The 17,929-nt window shown below is 37.7% G+C and overlaps 3 protein-coding genes and 1 long non-coding RNA gene across 4 annotated transcripts in view; 3 read left to right on the top strand and 1 right to left on the bottom strand.

Annotated features, from left to right (window-relative positions):
• The first annotated feature begins 246 nt into the window (after window positions 1–246).
• a (arc) overlaps window positions 247–17,929 on the top strand; it is a 43,304-nt gene continuing 25,621 nt past the window's right edge. Inside the window, exons 1-2 of the mRNA XM_017181668.2 lie at window positions 247–362; window positions 1,195–1,517. The gene's annotated coding sequence lies outside the window, so the exon portion shown is untranslated. The remainder of the gene's footprint in view (window positions 363–1,194; window positions 1,518–17,929) is intronic.
• Window positions 2,321–2,770, top strand: LOC108085200 (ribonuclease kappa-B). Its single transcript, XM_017181709.3, has one exon. The coding sequence runs from the start codon at window positions 2,421–2,423 to the stop codon at window positions 2,730–2,732; it is 312 nt and encodes a 103-aa protein (XP_017037198.1). The 5' UTR covers window positions 2,321–2,420; the 3' UTR covers window positions 2,733–2,770.
• gom (gomdanji) lies at window positions 3,527–4,932 on the top strand. Its single transcript, XM_017181708.3, has 3 exons — window positions 3,527–3,766; window positions 3,844–4,131; window positions 4,191–4,932. The coding sequence occupies exons 1-3, from the start codon at window positions 3,721–3,723 to the stop codon at window positions 4,745–4,747; spliced, it is 891 nt and encodes a 296-aa protein (XP_017037197.1). The 5' UTR covers window positions 3,527–3,720; the 3' UTR covers window positions 4,748–4,932.
• Window positions 6,861–8,231, bottom strand: LOC138928061 (uncharacterized). Its single transcript, XR_011444556.1, has 3 exons — window positions 7,825–8,231; window positions 7,084–7,252; window positions 6,861–6,995 (listed from the first exon to the last, which is right to left on the bottom strand). It is a non-coding gene; the product is annotated as an uncharacterized lncRNA (long non-coding RNA).

A 17,929-nucleotide genomic window follows, 5' to 3' on the forward strand; every position in this document is an offset into this window, starting at 1 on the left:
ATTTGGTTTTCGGTGTACATTCTAAAGAAGATCATTGTTTGGCCTAAACTGTTGTCTGAAATCCTTAAAATAAGTTCTTTAATGTTAAAAAAAAACATTATAACAATATACAAGAAAGTTATTCAGCTCCATTACTCCTTTAAATTAAGTCTCTGATTTGCCCTGTTCGTCCCACTGTACTGGTCGACTATATAAGCCGAAGCGCAACAAAACTCGTGCTCAGATTTTGTTGTTCCATTCGTCGTCGTCGGAGTCGGAAAATATATTCGAACAATTCGAAATTTAAACTTTATTTTGTTTTCTCTGTGACGCCCGCGTTTTGAATAACTGCCCAACTTCAAGCGTGTTTTTTCGTATTGGGAGTGCGTGTTTTTTGTGTTTTTTATTAAATTTTGTAGTGCAAACAAGAGCAAAGAACAACAATAGAAAGGGAACGAAAAAACCAGAAAAAAAACAAGATTGGAACAAGTGAAGCTTTCGACGTTATCAGTTTGTGGAAAATGTAAAAATGAATTCAAGCGCATAAAGTGTAATAAATAGTAGTAGTGACAAGTTCAAGCGAAATTCCAAACTAAGCTGTTTTTTATTTGTTATTCTCCAAGCTTGCACTGATAATCGAAAAAGAAAGAAAAACAACTGTGTTTGTGCAATTGCAGGAAGAAATGTGCAAAGTCAATAAAGAAATAACTGTTATTCCACACGAGGGAGTCAAAGAGAGAGGGGGAATTGATTGATTTGTAATACTTGTAATATTACCAAGTTCACTGGGCTCAAATAACGCCCTAATGTCAAGGCCTTTGCGCTGGGTGAGATCGGGTTTAAGCTTAAGTCTTAATGGACTTGACCCCCATTTTTTTCAGGGGGGGGGGGCTTAAGCCTAACGAAATCCGCAGCTAGAGTTACAAAAAAGAAACATACGATCAATTTACTCAATTAGAGTTGGGGGCTTTTGGGCTCAGATTGCCAAATTTACACGATAATCAATTTGTTTGTAAATTCAAATTAGTGTATTCTGGTTTATAATAAACAATTTATAATTTTAAAAAATTTTATTTTTAAAGTTTCACATTTAAGAACTCTTTATAAATTTATAAAATTAAAATAAGACTTACTGCCAAAACGGAGGCTTATGAAAATAAATTATATTTTCTTATTTTAATAAAATCAATTCTTATCTCTCTTTCAAAATAAAAGAAATCTATAAATAAAACCCCAAACGACAGAAAAAATAATGATAACAAATAAATAAAACCCTAAATAACCAACAAACGGAGTGCAAAAAAAAATAAACAAACAAAAAAGTTTAGCAACTGTGAAAACGACTTATGAATTTTCACAACAACTTGATGTTTTGTAACGGATTTTCTCGAAACTCGTAAAAACTTTATTTGTGGATTCTTCTGCGGCTTCTTCAACGTTTTTGCTTCTACGGCAAAAAATATATATATATATTGTGATTGTCTGCTGATTTTTGTTTAGTTTTTATTTTCTTGAGGAGAGAACGCAGACGATTAGAGGTAAGTTGTGCTAATTGTTGCTAAATTATTTTAGTTAAGTTTATTTTTAAGGCAATAGCTTCACGGTGAATCATGCGAGGAATCTAGATCGAAGAGAGCTCTTGCCCTTTTATGAATCAGCTTCTTGGGGTGTCCTATATACAGTTCCTGAAAATATTACTAGATGTTCTATAAATAATGGAGATGTGGTGGAATCAGGGGTATAAGCCTTTATATATTTATTTAAATATTAAATTATATAAGCTAATGAAGGATTTAATTGCTGAAATTGCCATTTAAATGTTATGGTTAATTTTAGTTTATCAAAATGTAATTCTGGTTATTTTGGTTATATGGTTTTATAAAAAATTAACTGCTTTAATTAAATTAAATTAGCTCTAACAATAAAGTTGCCGATGTGAGAATTGTATCTATTAATCTGTTAAATACTGATTTATAGCACTGTAAAGTTCATTAGGCTTGTTATTTAATAAATATAAAATATATATATCATTCTCTAAGCCTCTTTAAAATAGTTTCATTCTGCAAGCACTCTCCTCCTATATATAGCAAAAGCTCTGTCAGCTGTCCATCAGATCGGGACAGATCGAGTTGAATAAACCTCTAGACCCCTCGATATATACATATTTCCAACCACAACTGAAAGCGAGAGGCAGTGGCACCTGAACCGAACTCAAACCATAAACCAAAAACCGCTCAGATCTAATGCCGCTGGAATCGCACAAGGTTGTCCATATAGCGGGCTCGTTTTTCTATTTTTTCGATTTTATTTTACTATTTTTCTGTTCACCTGTCTGTCGGCTTTGAACTCGGCACCTGTTGCGGTCACAGTGGCGAGCGCGTACACTGTCAGAGAAAAAGTGTGTGTCCGATTCCAAATGAGTGAGACTGCCTGAAAAAAAGATGGCCTGTGCGAGACGGTGCTCACAGTTCTGCCTGTTTATGAGCACCTGGGCCGTCCTTATGCTGATCATCCTGGGCGCCTGCTTCTCGATCCACTCCTTGGTCCTGGTGGGCGACCTGCCGCTTTCCGGACAATTCGGCAGTCCGGACGAGTTCAAGGAGAGTGCCGACGAGGCGTACTCCAAGGTGGCAATGCGCTGCTACATCACCGGAATCGTTTACCTGGTCTTTCTGGTCATCTCGGCGATTGTCATCCATCGGGACAACAAGCGGAGGAAGCGGCTGTACAAGAAGCGAAAGCAGCAGCGCTAAAGTCGATTTGTTGAATAAATTTATTATATTTCACATTACTTGAACTGCATTTCGATGGCAGCAGCAGCAGCACCCACTCTTGAGCTACTCCCACTTGTTAAACCAGATCGGAGCAAGACCCAGAACAAGACTGAGAACAAGTTTGTTGACCGCATTCTGCGATTAGCCTTAGCTTTTTTATCATTTACCAACTGTGCCTCGGCGGCATTATGCATTCGTCTCGACCAGCTACGATTTTTGACAAGTCTGTCCCCGCCGCACGTGACACCTTTTTTTGACTACCTTTCCCCAAAGACAAGGTGTGCTTCTCCGTCCTCCTCGTCAGCGTCATAAATTTCCGTGAAATTCTCTTTCTTTCCGAAACATGCTAATGGGGTGTGGGTTCTGTTCTCCTAAGGGGTCTCTTCAGTGGGTTCTTATCGAGCTTTTTTGTGAACTACGAACACGAAAACCGTTCTGTAAATTATCGTACACGTTTTTGTCTAGTTGTAAGCGCTGCATTTTGTGTATCTCTCTGGTTATCACCACCAAGTGCAGTCTGCAAGACCGCTAAAAACTGGCTCAAAGATCTAGAAATCCATCAGAGTTTTCGGGTAATTTGATTTACGTGGAAAATGTTCTGAATTACATGTAATATTTCATGAGAAGGTGGAGCTAACAGCGGAATGGAAATCTACTTTTTGATAGATTTATTTTGAAAGTTCTTATGGGATCTTAAAAGTTGTTAGATATTTCTATAATATATTTCCTTGCTATATTTTAGGCTTCAAAAAGTAATAAACTTTTGGCTTGACGCAGCAACATTTGAGTTTCACAACAAATTGTGATTTTTAAGTTGGCCGCTCTAATAAAAATTTTCTATTTTATCAGACAAAAACACTTGGCAAAGAAAAGCCTTTATTTTTACCAAGTTCGCACAAGGTTCCCCCGAGGAATAGTGAAAAAATTAAAGCAGGAAAAGCTCAAGGAGCTGACATTAAGGAACACCATGTCCAGATTTTTAGCAGCGGCCACACAGCAGTTCCAAAAGGGATGTGAGTTAAAGACAAGCTCAATCTTATAAATCAGCTTAGGTTATAAATTTTCCAATTAAAACTCCACCTTCCCGTAGTGCGTTTTAGCCGTGTGCTGATCCACAATACTGGCCAGCACCTAAAGGCGGCCAAGACGCCAACTGCCAACTCCAGGCAAGCGGCTCCACCGCCGCCCAAGTGTCCCGGCGCCAAGCGTAAGCCGGGAACCTTTGCCAGCGGCGGAAAGCATGCCGTCTTCAACGATTGTCCCATGCCCGAGGGCGACTTCATGAGAGCCTGGCACGCCAAGAACACTCGCTACAACATCATTCTGATTACTGGAGCTTTGGCGGCCTTCGGAGGCTGGGGAATGGCCATATCTTCAGGTAGAATTCGTTACAAATAAAATATATGTACTCGTAGCGACGTACACCCCTGATCGCAGGCATTCTCGGCCTTAACTGGAGCATACCTCCGTATCCCTACACCGAGGACGAGAAGGAGGACTTTGAGCTCGAGGAGGAGCGCCGTCGTGAGGAGAGGGAGGCGCGCCAAGAGCGACACCAGGACGCCGTCGAGGCCCGTGAGCTTGCGATTCGCCGCCGGCATGCCAAGGAGGCCATGGAGCGCGAGGTGGAGCTGATGCAGCGCGACATGGACGAAGGCATCTCGGACGAAGAGCTGGATGAACTGCAGCGCCTGGCCGCCGAACGCGAGGCCTTCGAGATGTGGGAAAAGGACGAAATCAAACGGCTCGAGGACCAGCAGAAGGACCGCGAACTGATTCGCAAGGAGAAGGCCAAGGTCCAGGCCGAGCGTGACAAGGAGCGGGATCGCAAGCGTCGCGAGAGGGATGCCCAGCTGGAGAAGGAGGAGGCGGAGCGGGAAAAGGCCCGCAAAGAGGCACGCAAGGAGTGGGAGAAGGCCGAAAAAGAGGCGCAAAAGGAGAAGGAGAAGGCCGAAAAGGAAAAGGCGAAGCTCAAGAAGGCCCAGTCGGGCTAGAGGCTCCTGTCTATAATTTACTAAAACTTACTAAACATTACCAAGAGACACAGATTATCAAAGAAATTGAACCAAAAATATGCAATATATTCGTATTGTTTTAATAAATGCACATAAATTGCTGCTGCTGAATCAAAAAATAACTAAAAATATAGAAAAACATATCAATTTGATAACTCACTAAATTGCTTTTTATTCAAAACCTTTTTTTCCGTAACAATTCAATCCTTTCATTAACTTTGCTTTAAAATTTTTATAAAGTTCTTAAAAATGTCTATAAAAACTAGTCCTCTAAAGCCTTCATTTCCTTAAATTAATTATGGGAAAAGCTGTGCCCATTTCAGAGCTCCTCCTTAACCCATATAGGAAAAGTGAAGCTAATAACACATCTCGTAGGATAGCTACCCTATTAACTACTTAACTGGCCACATGAGGCCATTTCCACCTAGCTTTTGTTTTGGTTTTTCGTTCAGTTAAAAGCCAGATTCTAGACTCCAGTTTGGAGAACATAGAGCATATACACTTGGAGAGCACAGTTCGTGGAGGAAATGGCTCATTGCATATAATCAAAGGCAGTGCCAGCGAAATTGTATCTCGTAGATACATCGCGCAACGCAGGGGAACTATTCAATTGGGCCTTCAATTACAATGGGCACTTGTTGTTCTGTTCGCTCTAATAAAATAATGCTGCCTCTTTGATTCGACTCGGATCGTACATACACATATATGTAGATATTCAGAACGTGTGCATTTCCCCCTAATCTATTTAATGAAAATTCGCTACCGATAGATCCCCAGATCCCTGCTAAGTGTGCCTGCCTTGTGCGCACATAATGAATCACAATCGTCGTCAGTTAAGTCCGGCTTATCATTAATCAAATTAGCTGCAGCAACATTGCCACAAAACACTTGCTTGTCTGCCACCGCAGCTTGCAGCTTGCAACTTGCAGCAATGCAGCACAGTGGGTCGCATGTGGCGAGCAAATTAACCATTACCATGTGCCACAAATGAGCAATTGCCCCTCTCTCGCGAGGGGGAGAGGAGAGCTTATCAAATGGAGTAGAACAATCAATTAGTGCGGACCGAGGCGAGGAAAACTATGGTTCAGTGGGGTTCACTGACCCCCAGATGGAAGGTGAACTGAAAAACAGTGGGTTAACCCCCAGACGATTTTCATTGCATCGTCATGGTTGTAATGGAGGGTTTTGAGCGTATATTTCCTTGTTACTTGTTACTTTATATAATTTTGAATTCACAAAAGGAAACGTTTAGATAGAAAGCTTATTTTATTTTAGATTATAATTTGTATATATTATAGAAAACAACATAATTTAATATTTAATAGAATTTATTCCATGCTATAGATATTTAAGCACATTTCCCGTCCCCGCTGACCACTGTGGCCTTGCCCACACATCGTCGAACCGCTGAAGCTGGCTAATTTATCACTGGCATTCACATTCACATTCACGCTTCGGTGTGCTCTATTCCACCTATATGGGTGTATATATGGGTATATCCCCCCACCCAGATCCATATCCATATCCATACTGCGCGAGTGACATTATTACTGTCACACTGTGTCGCCCGATGCTGCTCCTCTGCCGCTTTTATAATGCATTTATGCTGCAATTTGTTTGAATTAGCGCGGCAGCATCTTGGAGTGGACCCGAGTCTAGTCAGAGTGGACCCAAAAAAGGAGAGCTGCGGAGGCGGGTGGAGTGTCACCGGTTTTTGGGGCGTGTGTGGCAGCCAAGACTGGTACGAGTATCTTATGCAAGCAGAGTTAAAAAAAAAACTAACAAAAATAAGGAAAAGAGATTGGTCTAAAGTAAAAGTAGCTGCATTTACCCAGTTGCAACACATTTTACGGAGCTGCGGAGAGTTGAAAGCTTCCGGGCAGGGGCGTTGCCCATAGAAATGGGATGAATGCAGCAGCGGCGGCGGCTTAAATCCCCTCAAAAAAATAAGTATCTAAAAATTTCCACAGTATCTAGAGCACAATGCCGTGAACCACAGCAGTTTTCTTTTTTTTTTTTTTTAATGTGTTTATTATCTCAGCAAATATCGGTTTTACAACCGAATTTACAACCATTTCTAGATCGTGTCTTATCGGAGTCTTCATGTAAATATTTGCATCGGTGGCTGGTTTTGTTTTTCGGGTTCTTTGATAAGGTTTTACATCTTGCAAGCAAAGGTGCTGCTTAGTTTTGGTTATCTTATATTTCTGGACTTCCTTTTTGTTTACTGGAATTAGGGGATTTATGCATAAACAGTCTCTGTCTGAACAGCTTACTCTGCTGAGATGATATATTTATCCCAGAATAACACTCACCATAAATGAATCATATAAAACAGAGTATATTCCTTGATGGTTCTTTAATCTTTTTAGAGTTTTTCTTGACTTCTTTATGGTTTATTTAAGGAGGGGGTTTCCCCGATCTTTGTGTTGTATTTCAAAAGGTTTTCATTCCCTTTTTATTTATGATATGTTGCATTTCTTTCTGTTAAATTAAATTTAATAAAAGCACCGGAAAAAATATTAAAAAATATACAAGCTTTTCCCTAAGTTACTAGTTATAAATCCCTTAGAAATCTTTAGATATTCAAAGACTAGTTATACCTCATAATATGTTAAGATTACTATAGGCCTTTAGGCAAACTTTCCCCCTTTCAGACTAATTTGAACTCTCGCTTTATTCAAACTTCAATAATTAAAGCAATTAACCCACTAGTTAGTTAACCAATTTGCCTTAGGAAAATAATAACAAAAAAACTAATTCAAAAAGCTGGTAATCGAAGCTGGAGAATTGAGAACCGAGAGCCGAGAACCGAGAAGAAATGCGAGCGTGCCAAGCGGCGTTTTGTATCTGGATTGAGGTCTTGCCACAGTTAGCCGACCGAAGCGCAGTTATACCAATTCTCCATAGCATTCTCAGACTTACAGTGGGTCAATTCTGCACGCTCCACTCTCCGCACAAATCAATTTGTGGACTTGTTCTATAGATTCCCTCGATTCTCTTGATTCTCTCTATATTCTCCTCCATATGTATGCTCCTCACGTAGCCTGACTCACTCGTATTCATATTTGTAATCATTGTAATGAGCCATTTCTCCTAGTTACTTTCCTCTCTTGCTTACTTTTTTAATTAATTTTTCATTGACCATTGCGTGGCCGCCTTCTGTGTTCACTGTATGTACTTCCCCTGTACAGTGTTCAATCTGTAGGCCTGACAGCTGCGGCTCTGGAGAAAAGAGAGTCGGGAGCTTTTAATATTAATTCTTCGTTTCGGGGGCTTCGGGTACGCCTCTTCTGTGTGGCCTCCGGTTTCAGCCTTCTTCTGTCCGGCAGCTCCGACTTATTTGCTGTGGGGCCATCGTCAAATTTCGTATTGAAACACGAGACAGTGGGGCCAGACTTTGTGGGAATTGTTTTGGGGATCAAGAGAATTTCAAGTAATTTAAGATTGCAGGTGGATTTGTAGAGGGTTTCTAAGGTTTTTTGAAACTAAAACTGAAGGGTAAATGTAAAAGAGAATGAAAAGTAATATTTTTAAGGTAAACATGCTTAAAAGGTTCTTAAAAATCAATAGTAAGCCTTCATATTTTAACACTTTTAAGGGACTCTTGGTCTTCTTGTTGTTTTTAAAGCAAAGTAAACACAGAGAACAAACCACTGTCCACATCCCTGCCCTGACTCTGAGCTTTGTTATAAATTAAATTATTTTTCATGGCCATATATCTCGCCCATATTTATGTTCGGTACATATAGGCTGTATCTCGTACGGATATCGTTACACTAAATTGTTATGTCGGCCTCCCGAAACGGCAAGAATCCCGAACATGCAAGAGCAGAGGGCGTAAGCGATTTGTCTTTTGGTTAATTTTATTTTTTATTTTTCTTGCCGGCCCCTTGAGCCAAAGTACCGCTAAGGCCGCCGCCTTCTCCAGTCCTGATTCTGTATTTTTTTTTTTATATTTTTCATTCCCTGGTAATAAAGTAATTAAGGCCCTGAGACACTGTTCAATATTTCATCTCTCTCGGCGGCGGAGATTAATTGGGGCGGCGACCAGGGCACGCGGCCTTTACGATCTGATTTGCATTTAATTGGACTGCAATTCGCATGATTATGATTATGAACCGAAAAACTTATCAATTTTCGCTTAATTTTGGCACGAAAAATGTTTTCTTCTTGAAAAAAAATCAGCGAAAGCAAAAAAGAAAAACAAGAAATGTGAGAGAGCCAAGCCAGATAATGAGAGCAATAAAAACCATTTGTTGATGACTTTTAAATAAGCAATTTGTTGTTGGTTTTTGTTTTTTTGAAGAAGACGAAATCGGCTGCAATTGCACTGGGAGAAATATATAGTAAAAAAGCTTCTTTTTATAATTTAAGTGCTTTCTAAGCTTTGTTTTTTAACCTACTGGTTTTTATATTTTTCTATTTATATTGAAAGAACCTTTATTTTTCCCTATTTTTACAAATATTTTCTCTCAGTGCACCTTTTCTTATATTTTCTTTTGTTAACTGTAAAACGTTTTACTTTCGCGCTCATTTTAATTGCCGCCTGCTGCTTCTGATGGTTTTTATACCCTTGCAGGGTATTATAATTTCAGTCAGAAGTTTGCAACGCAGTGAAGGAGACCTTTCCGACCCTATAAAGTATATATATTCTTGATCAGCATCAACAGCCGAGTCGATCTAGCCATGTCCGTCTGTCCGTCTGTCCGTCTGTCCGTCCGTCTGTCCGTCTGTCCGTCTGTCCGTCTGTCCGTTTCTACGCAAACTAGTCCCTCAGTTTTGAAGCTATCTGAATGAAACTTTGCATATAGTCTTCTATATACTCTCACTGCTATATATGTCGGAACGGGCCCGATCGGACAACTATATCATATAGCTGCCATACAAATGTTCGATAAATTTTTAGAAAAAAAATTATAACTTGGCTGTTTTTCAACATTTTTGCACCATTTTTTAGATATCGCCATTGTATATTATTTCAGAATTTTGGTAAAAATTTTATGAATATCGGACGACTATATCTTATAGCTGCCATAGGAACGATCGGGAAATTAATAGAAAAAACATTATAACTTCGTTGTTTTTCAACCTATTTTTATCTACTCTGAGATATAAGCTTATATTATTAGTTCAGAACTTTGGTATAAATTTTATGAAAATCGGACAACTATATGATATAGCTGCCATATAAACCGATCGGTAGATGTAGAGAAAATGTAAAACTGGGAATGTAAAACTGTAACTGTCAAACTCTAAACAATAAGTATAGGTAAAATTTAATGAAAAAATATCTGCAAGGGTATACAAACTTCGGCGTGCCGAAGTTAGCTTCCTTTCTTGTTTGTTTTTCTTTTTTTGTTTGCTGATGATGATGATCTGCTGAATTCGTGGCTCAAACTCAAGAAACGTTTGCCAACATTTGTTGGCCACGTTAATGTGGCCACCATAAAAAGCGTGTGAACTTTCGGTCAGTTGTTCCATTACAAAACGTGTCGAACCAGACACACTCTACGTGAAAATACAGTTGGCGACACTTTTCCTCGGCCTTCGGGTCGGTTTAGTAGGTGATTTTGTTGACGGTTTTGTTGGTGGTTTTGTTAGTGATTTTGCAGTTATTTTTTTAGCACCTGGCAGAAGGTGAAGGCGGCTTGGGCTCCGGTCATTTCCTTTAATGGTTTCCGTCGAAAGCCGCACTTGTCGTTATATACAACTTTGGCCAATTGGCAAGACACCTTTCTCTAGGCTGGGTTTTAAAATATAATTTAAATGAAGTTGTTAAGGCAACTTGCATAAAAAACTAGCTAAAATATATGAATTAGGTAACTGAAAGTAAATTTTACAATTAACCACACCTTAAAGGTTCTTAAGTTTTGCCTAAAATAACCAGAAACATTTAGAGATTGGAAGATTTTTTATACTTAATTAATTCTTTAATTAAAATACATTTTTAGGTTCTCTAGAATATTTATCTGTGGCATTTTAATTGAGTTTTACAAAAGCTTTTAGGTTCTGGTTTAAAAGTAAAATGGGTTTGGCTCTTAAAGCTCATGTTAAGTGCCTTTAATTAAACTTTAGCTTACAAGTTTCTTAAGACAATTAATTCTTAATGGATTACAGTGGAAAATTTATTTGTTTTATTCAAGATTTTCAGTCAAGTAATAAGTAATTAATTTTCTCTTTTATTACACTTTTGATATTTGTTTTCCCATAAATAAGTAATATATTATTTTTAAACCATTTTTTACTGTTTCTAATATATTTTCCCGATTGCAATTTACTCACTTCTTCCCCCTAAAACCTCCCAACTTTCGATTACTATATCTTTTTAACCATAAAACCAACCAACCTTAACTGCATTTTCATTTCTTAACCCATTTTTGCAGCCCAATTTTCCCCCGCCAGCACTTGCATTTTCCTGATCCGCAAATTAATCTCACATTTAATTGCGGGCCAATTGCAATTGCAACTTGCGGCTGTCAGCGGCCTGAAAAAAATGCAGCAAGAAATGTTAATTTCGCCTCGATTCCAACGCTGGACGCTGGCTACTGTTATTTTATTTGTCAGGGAAAATTGGGTCAGAGCTCTGAGAGAGACTGGGGAAAGACTGGGTCGAAAGAATACGATGACTAAGAAATGTGTTAATGATAGCGAGTGGCGTAATTAGCCAGAAAAAACCTTTTTTTTTTCTGGTTGGTAAAACATAAACGTTCCGAAATGTTTGGCCGCAGCTGCTGGACAACAGGAAATTGCGTGAATTCCGCAAATACTTGGCCTTACTTTTGCATAATTTGAGTTTAATTTTGAGTTAACCTTCAAGGGGGCTGCAGGTGAAGGCAGTAAAATAATTATTAATCAAAGGGGGGTAAATGGTAACAATTTAAGACATTCTTTTTAAGAAAATTTAACAGTGAAAGAGTGTAATAAAAATAAGATAAATACTTTTAGATGTATATAAAATATAAATTAGCTGAAGATATATTGTTTTATGCATTCCAAATAATTTTTAATTCTTTATCTCTTCTTTTTCCCTAACTTAAAGATCCTCTAACTAATTTTTTATTACCATTAGTCCCCCCCAAAAATGTTTCCACTTCATTTTCAACTCCCTTTTGGCCCCCGGGAAATAGAATTTCCAGTTTGCTTATTTAAATAAATGAATAAATTACAGCAAAATCAACAACAAATTAATGTCAAAAATAATAACAAATTAACTGCTTTTGGCCGCAAGAAATATGACAGTTTTCAAACGGTAAAAAAAGCAACAACAACACATTACCATTAACTTGACTTAGATGACGTTGACAATTTCCGAGGCGGCGGCAAGTGCTGTTAACGGTTAATTAGTTAACACAACGCTGGAAGCGGGTCAAAAAACTGCATTTAACTTGCAAGGAGAAGGGTTTTAGGAACTATATTTCATTGTTTTTGTTCTTCGAGACTGTGTTTGCCCACGCGTCTTGTCTCTCCTGCACAAAAGTGATAAATGATTGAACAAACATGACGACTGCCAGGGGGGAATTATGCAGGTAGAATCATCATTAAAGCCTGGCTGTCTCTCTGCTGTCTTGGGTTTAATTGATATTTTTATGTGAAGATGCTTTCAAGAAAGATATATCTGAGAAAATATGGTTTTAGAGCTGTCTAGGGAGTTAAGAATAATTTTAAATATTTTTAGAAAAATCCAACCTTTATTTGCTTCTAATTTTTTTGTCACTGTATTCCCCAAAAGCGTTGAAGTTCTATCTAAAAATGTTAATTAATGTCTGTAAGATTTATGATCTCCGAAAAGTGCCTATGAACCTTTTGTGTTAACTATATATTTTAATGGTACTTTTCACGCTGTTTGAAGGCATTAACTTGGAGATACTAAACACCTTAGCAGCTTCCGCTGCACTTGGACTTCCTCTCCCTGTCTCTTGAGATCTTAAGAGATATATACACTAAGTATGTATATAGAAAAGATCCGACAAAGTCCGCTTCAACGGAAGTACATTCACGACTCACGTTGGCTCGCATAATCAAGAGTCGTGGTCTTTTCTCCTCTGCGTTTTTCCGCCTGCCAAAGACCCTTTAGAATTTTATGCTTGAGTCATCATCCATCGACATGAGCAACTTTGGCGGCTTTCGGTTTGTTTTTCATTTATTTTTTCACTCATTTTTATTTATCTTTTCGTTTGTTTGGGCTTTGCTTCCGTTTTGAGGCAGCGGCAAATACAGCAAAGTGTGCTCAAAACTATTAACAAATCCGCGGCTTGCAACCTGTCGTCGTAGTCGTTGTCGTTTCTCCATTTCAAATACACAAACTATGGACAATCAGCAGCAGCAGCAGCAATTGCAGTGGCAACGGCAACGGGCCACATTTCCGCTGCTTTTGGCCAAAAAAGGCATTGAACAATTATTGTTATTATTGGACTTGCGAGTGGAAAGGAAAAGCCAGAGCAACAAGTGTGCAATTGAGTTACATTGCGCCCACTAATAATGCACACAGAAAAAAGTCAAGACTTTCCGGTACAGAAAAGGTTATAATTTATAATAGAAGATAAAAAGATATATATTTCCATGTAATCAGAAGCCCAGAAAGCCTCTCAAAAAGGAGTTTTATTAAGGTGTAAAACTAACTAATGGATATATGAGAGTTTTTTAACAAACCAGCTAAAATAAATACATTTTACCAAAAACTAACTACAAATACAGGTAGCTTCTTCTATGGCTACAAGTTCTTCGTTTTTTATTTGCCAACACGAAAGGCAAAGACCGGTCAACTGAGGCAACAAACAGCCACAACAGAGCTCGAATATTGTCAACACACAGCCACTTGCCACACAACTTTGGCTACAACTCCCCTGTGTTTTTTATAGACTCTGGCCAAGAGAGGGTTAAGGAGAGGGAGGGTTAAGCGATAGAAGTGTGCGGGGTGCCGGGACATCCAGCTGCGTAGACAGAGCTCAGACATTACCCAAGCTGCCACAGTCTTTGGCACTTTTCTGGAAAAAAAAACATTATCAATAGAAAAGGTATTCAAGTCGCAGTGGATATACACTTTTTAGGGAAAATATATATATTTTAAATCCCCTAGAAACTATTCTATCGTAAACCTCATCTAATAATTCCCTTTAAGCTCCCTTAAGTCTCCCTTAAGGCCTCTAAATCTCTCCCTAAACCAACCCATTGCCTTAGTTCTGGGACCTTATATCCCCATTTAATGCCCTATCAAAAATCTTTGGCCATTTGGTGGCTTCTTTTTCATTTTTCTTTATTTTTTGGCATGCGCCGCGTGAAAAACGAAATGAAAAGTTGTTGCGATGTCCAAGTTGCTGCTGCTGTTGCTGTTGCAGTGGTCAGTTGCAAGGCTGCAGACCCAGCAAAAAAATATATATAGTGGACACAGCAAACACACATTTGAAAATGGAAAGTCGATGTCTGGCTTGTCGTTGGCAGTTTTGTTTTTTTCGGGGTTTTCTTTTTTCTATCTTTTATTTTCGTTTTTCATTTATTTTTGTGTATTTTTTTTTTGCCTGCAACCGGTTGCATTTGCAACATTAGCACATGCAACACATTTTTTGTACTTCGAGTATTTTTATTAGATTTTGATTTATTATTTGTGTGGATAGCCGCTAAGGCTGGTCTAGCCGGCTAATTGGAATTGGCCAGGCAGGAAAGGTAGGAAAATGTTGGAAGGAATTCTCTTGCTCGCGAAAAGGAAAGCGAAAGTTAAAGGCCTTAAATTTGAAATTGAAATTTCTTGTCGACCTTTTTTTTTATGGCGGCCAAGAGGAAAAGCAAAAGCCAAAGTTGCGGCTTGCGACTTGCGACTTGAAGCCAAGTGCACGTTTAGTTTGGGCCATAAACTGAGCGCACTGCCATTATGAGCTAACACCGGAGGAGATCGCCGAACCAAAGGGGTTTCTTTTCGCACTCGTCGGGGTTATATAAGGTTGTGGCGAAACCCCACCGAACGTCATTAAAATTGCAAATTTCTTTCCTCTCTTTGCGAACCAGAAACTAATAAGCAGGTGCTCGGAATGGATCCAGAAATATCTCAGCCATTGTTACAACCAAAGGGAGAGGGGGTAATATGGAGATATACATATATCCACGAGGTTCGATTCTCTGTCAACGCTTTCAAGAATCGCTGCTGAAGTTCATAAATAAAACATCAGTTTAAATTAGTGACTTTGGCCATGACTGTTATATTTTGAATAGAGACAAAAACCATAAATTGGTTTGATTTATAATCGCATAGAAATACAAATATTTATTTGATACGTTTCCTAGGTTTTTGAAGGGGAACTACGACGAACTACCGTTTCATTGTCGTGGATTCGAGCTATTTATTTAATGTGTCTTTTATATCTTTTTGATAACCATCTCAAAATCAATTTGGCAGATAATTATCTTTATTTTCGATTTGATTATAGGTTAAAGACATCGAGTCTGTGTTTTATTATATTTATTCTTATATAATTATCTTTATTTGTAGGAAGAATAAATTGAGCTTTTGTTAGTCTTTTTTATTTATTTTTAAATAATAAATTTGTTAAGTGTGTGTTGCTTTAATTTTATTGAACCTTTGTCTATTAATTTCTACACAAGACCTCATCAAATACCTTACCTTTTCGACTAGCATTTAGAAGAGTAATAACATTTTTTTAAATACTTGGCACTTATTTATATTTTAAGTAACATTTGTGTCCTTAGAGGTTTTAGAAGTATTATTTCCTAAATAATATTGTTAATAATATTATGCTTATTTTATAAATAATTATTGAGGAACTAGGCCACAAAATTTATTAGGTTTTAGCCTCAAATATATACTCTGAAATTCTTATATTATTTTTGTATATGTTTATATGCCTATAAATCTTGTTCACCTTTTAGAAATCTCCCCTTGAGATATTCTAACACCTCTTGAGCTCTCCTTTTACAGTTTTTGGCAAACAATTAACAATTAAAGCTCTACAGTTGTTGGATTTCCTTCTTAAGATCATCATTTATCGACCATTTATGGCTAGATATATTTAGAGCTTCAAGTTTACTTTCTTTCATTACCATTTTGCGGTAGATACAAGAGGCCGACGAGCATCCCACGACATCCTCAAGATACACTTTCACGCCTCGATTTCAATTTCAGACCGTAATCAAATATATATCTTGTTTTTTTTTGGCCACTCGAAGAGCCAATAAAGAAATAATAAAAACGCACAACAAGTTAGCGAGTTGATCAATTAACATTTGGAATTATTAATTTACGGGCAAAAACTATATATACATCTAAGTCATTTTCCATTTGCCATTAAGTGTTTATAACTTTCACTGCAGCGAGGCGGTCTCATCTGCCGATAGAAAACATTAATTAAAGCATTAAATGCACATAATTAACGCAGTCGCCGATGCTGCTTCTTTTTCTTCTTTCTCTCGGTTATATATGGTTATGTGTACCATACATATATCTTTCTCCAAGTCCAAAAAGCAGTTGCATATGTATATGGATGGGTTTTTAATGATTTTCCTTTGTTTTTCGCAATGTTTTCGCATGGGAAACGCTGATGGAAACTGCAAAAAAAAAAAAAAAAAACTGGGGAAGTCATTGAGGAAAAGACGTCAAGTTGCAGTGTTAACCTTGAGTTTTCCGGGGTAATAAATTAAACAGTTTTAGCTCCCGGAGGATTGCGGTTAACACATGTAATTTCTTTTTATTCATATGCGGAAGATGGAGGAAAAATCAAGCGCGGTTAGATGGTTAATAAAGGAAATAAGCTTGAGATAAATATAGATAAAACTTCTTTTAATAAAATCACATATTCAGCGTTGGTTTCTTATATTTTTTGTAATGTTAATTCAGCAAAAACAATCCTAATGAGTCCCCCCTCCAAAGACTAAACAAAAGCCTATTATGAACCCCAGACCATATCGTTGTTAACTTCATGCCAACATTATGTAAACGAGCCAACCTATAAATCGGAAGCAGAGTTTTACTAACTGTAAAAAGATGCCTCGAATAAAGGCTTAAGAGAAGAGCCAAGCAAAAATGCCAGACATGTGTGTCAAATACGTTGAATATGTAAAAATCCAACCCAAAACCGAAATGCGGCAAGAAAAAATGCCAAAATAAAACGGAATAAAATTATAAAATGTTTGACTTTGCAAACCGGTTAAAGTTGAAGCATAATAATCACATATCAGAACCGGATTTGGATTTAAGAACTGTTCAAAACAAAAAATAAATGAAAAACCGTAGTCAGCGAGACCCAAAAAATCAAATAAAGCGAATTAAGTGCTTCGCTAGAGGCTCTTGGTCTCTTCGGCTTTTGTAATATTTAACCAATTAATTTTTACAAAAAAAAAAATCAGTCAAGAAATGAATTAAATTTTGAAAGTGACAGAACTAATTATAACTTTTGGGAATTAAATTTAAAGCCTCAATCAAAGAAGTTACTACATTTTCAGATATTTGCATTTTTTAATTCATTTTGGACTTACAAATATAGATTTAAGAAAGTGTTTAATATTTTAAAAAATATTAAATCTAGTAAAAGGTTAATTTTGACTTGTAATAAGATGGAATTTAAAACAAATATTAATTTAAAATCTATTTACGGTTTTATTAAAAGCTTTTCATTACCTAATTAATTAACAAAATACACACAAAATCATTTAACAATTAAAGCAGTGTCAAAACCTATCACAAATTAATTTCAACTTGATTGAAACCCGATTGAGATCTGCCAGAAAGATTTGCAAACTCTTCTCGGCGCTTTCTGACAGCCGTGAAGCATGCAAAATTGGCTCCAAAACCGAGGGGCTCTCTGTAATATTTATAATAAACAAGTCAACGCTTTTGGCCAGAAAAACCAAAGCATAAAAAAGAGAAGTATTTTTGGCCAAACAGATTGCCAAAGTTATTGCCTGTCAGGCCAAGTGACGGCTGGCCAATCTCTCAGGTTTCTCGTTTGGGTTTTTTGTGCTTTTTTTTCGGGGTCTCTCAGATCCCGCTGATTATTGAAAAGAGAACCAAAAACCGAACCGAACCGTGGCCTCTTCCGGATTACAACGAGAAGATAAGCCAGGCTTTGGTCAGTGCTAATCACAAGCTGCCTTCAACGCCATTGATTTATTGGCAGATTTCAAGTTAACACTTTGCGCCGATCCCAAATTGAG

This window comes from Drosophila kikkawai, chromosome 2R, assembly GCF_030179895.1.
Source record: "Drosophila kikkawai strain 14028-0561.14 chromosome 2R, DkikHiC1v2, whole genome shotgun sequence".
Classification (NCBI taxonomy): Eukaryota; Metazoa; Arthropoda; class Insecta; order Diptera; family Drosophilidae; genus Drosophila; species Drosophila kikkawai.

Coding starts and splice junctions, on each gene's coding strand:
- LOC108085200 (XM_017181709.3), top strand. CDS start 2,421: ATGGCCTGTGCGAGACGGTGCTCACAGTTCTGCCTGTTTATGAGCACC.
- gom (XM_017181708.3), top strand. CDS start 3,721: ATGTCCAGATTTTTAGCAGCGGCCACACAGCAGTTCCAAAAGGGAT. Junction 3,767..3,843: donor ACAGCAGTTCCAAAAGGGAT/GTGAGTTAAAGA, acceptor ACCTTCCCGTAG/TGCGTTTTAGCCGTGTGCTG. Junction 4,132..4,190: donor GGGAATGGCCATATCTTCAG/GTAGAATTCGTT, acceptor CCCTGATCGCAG/GCATTCTCGGCCTTAACTGG.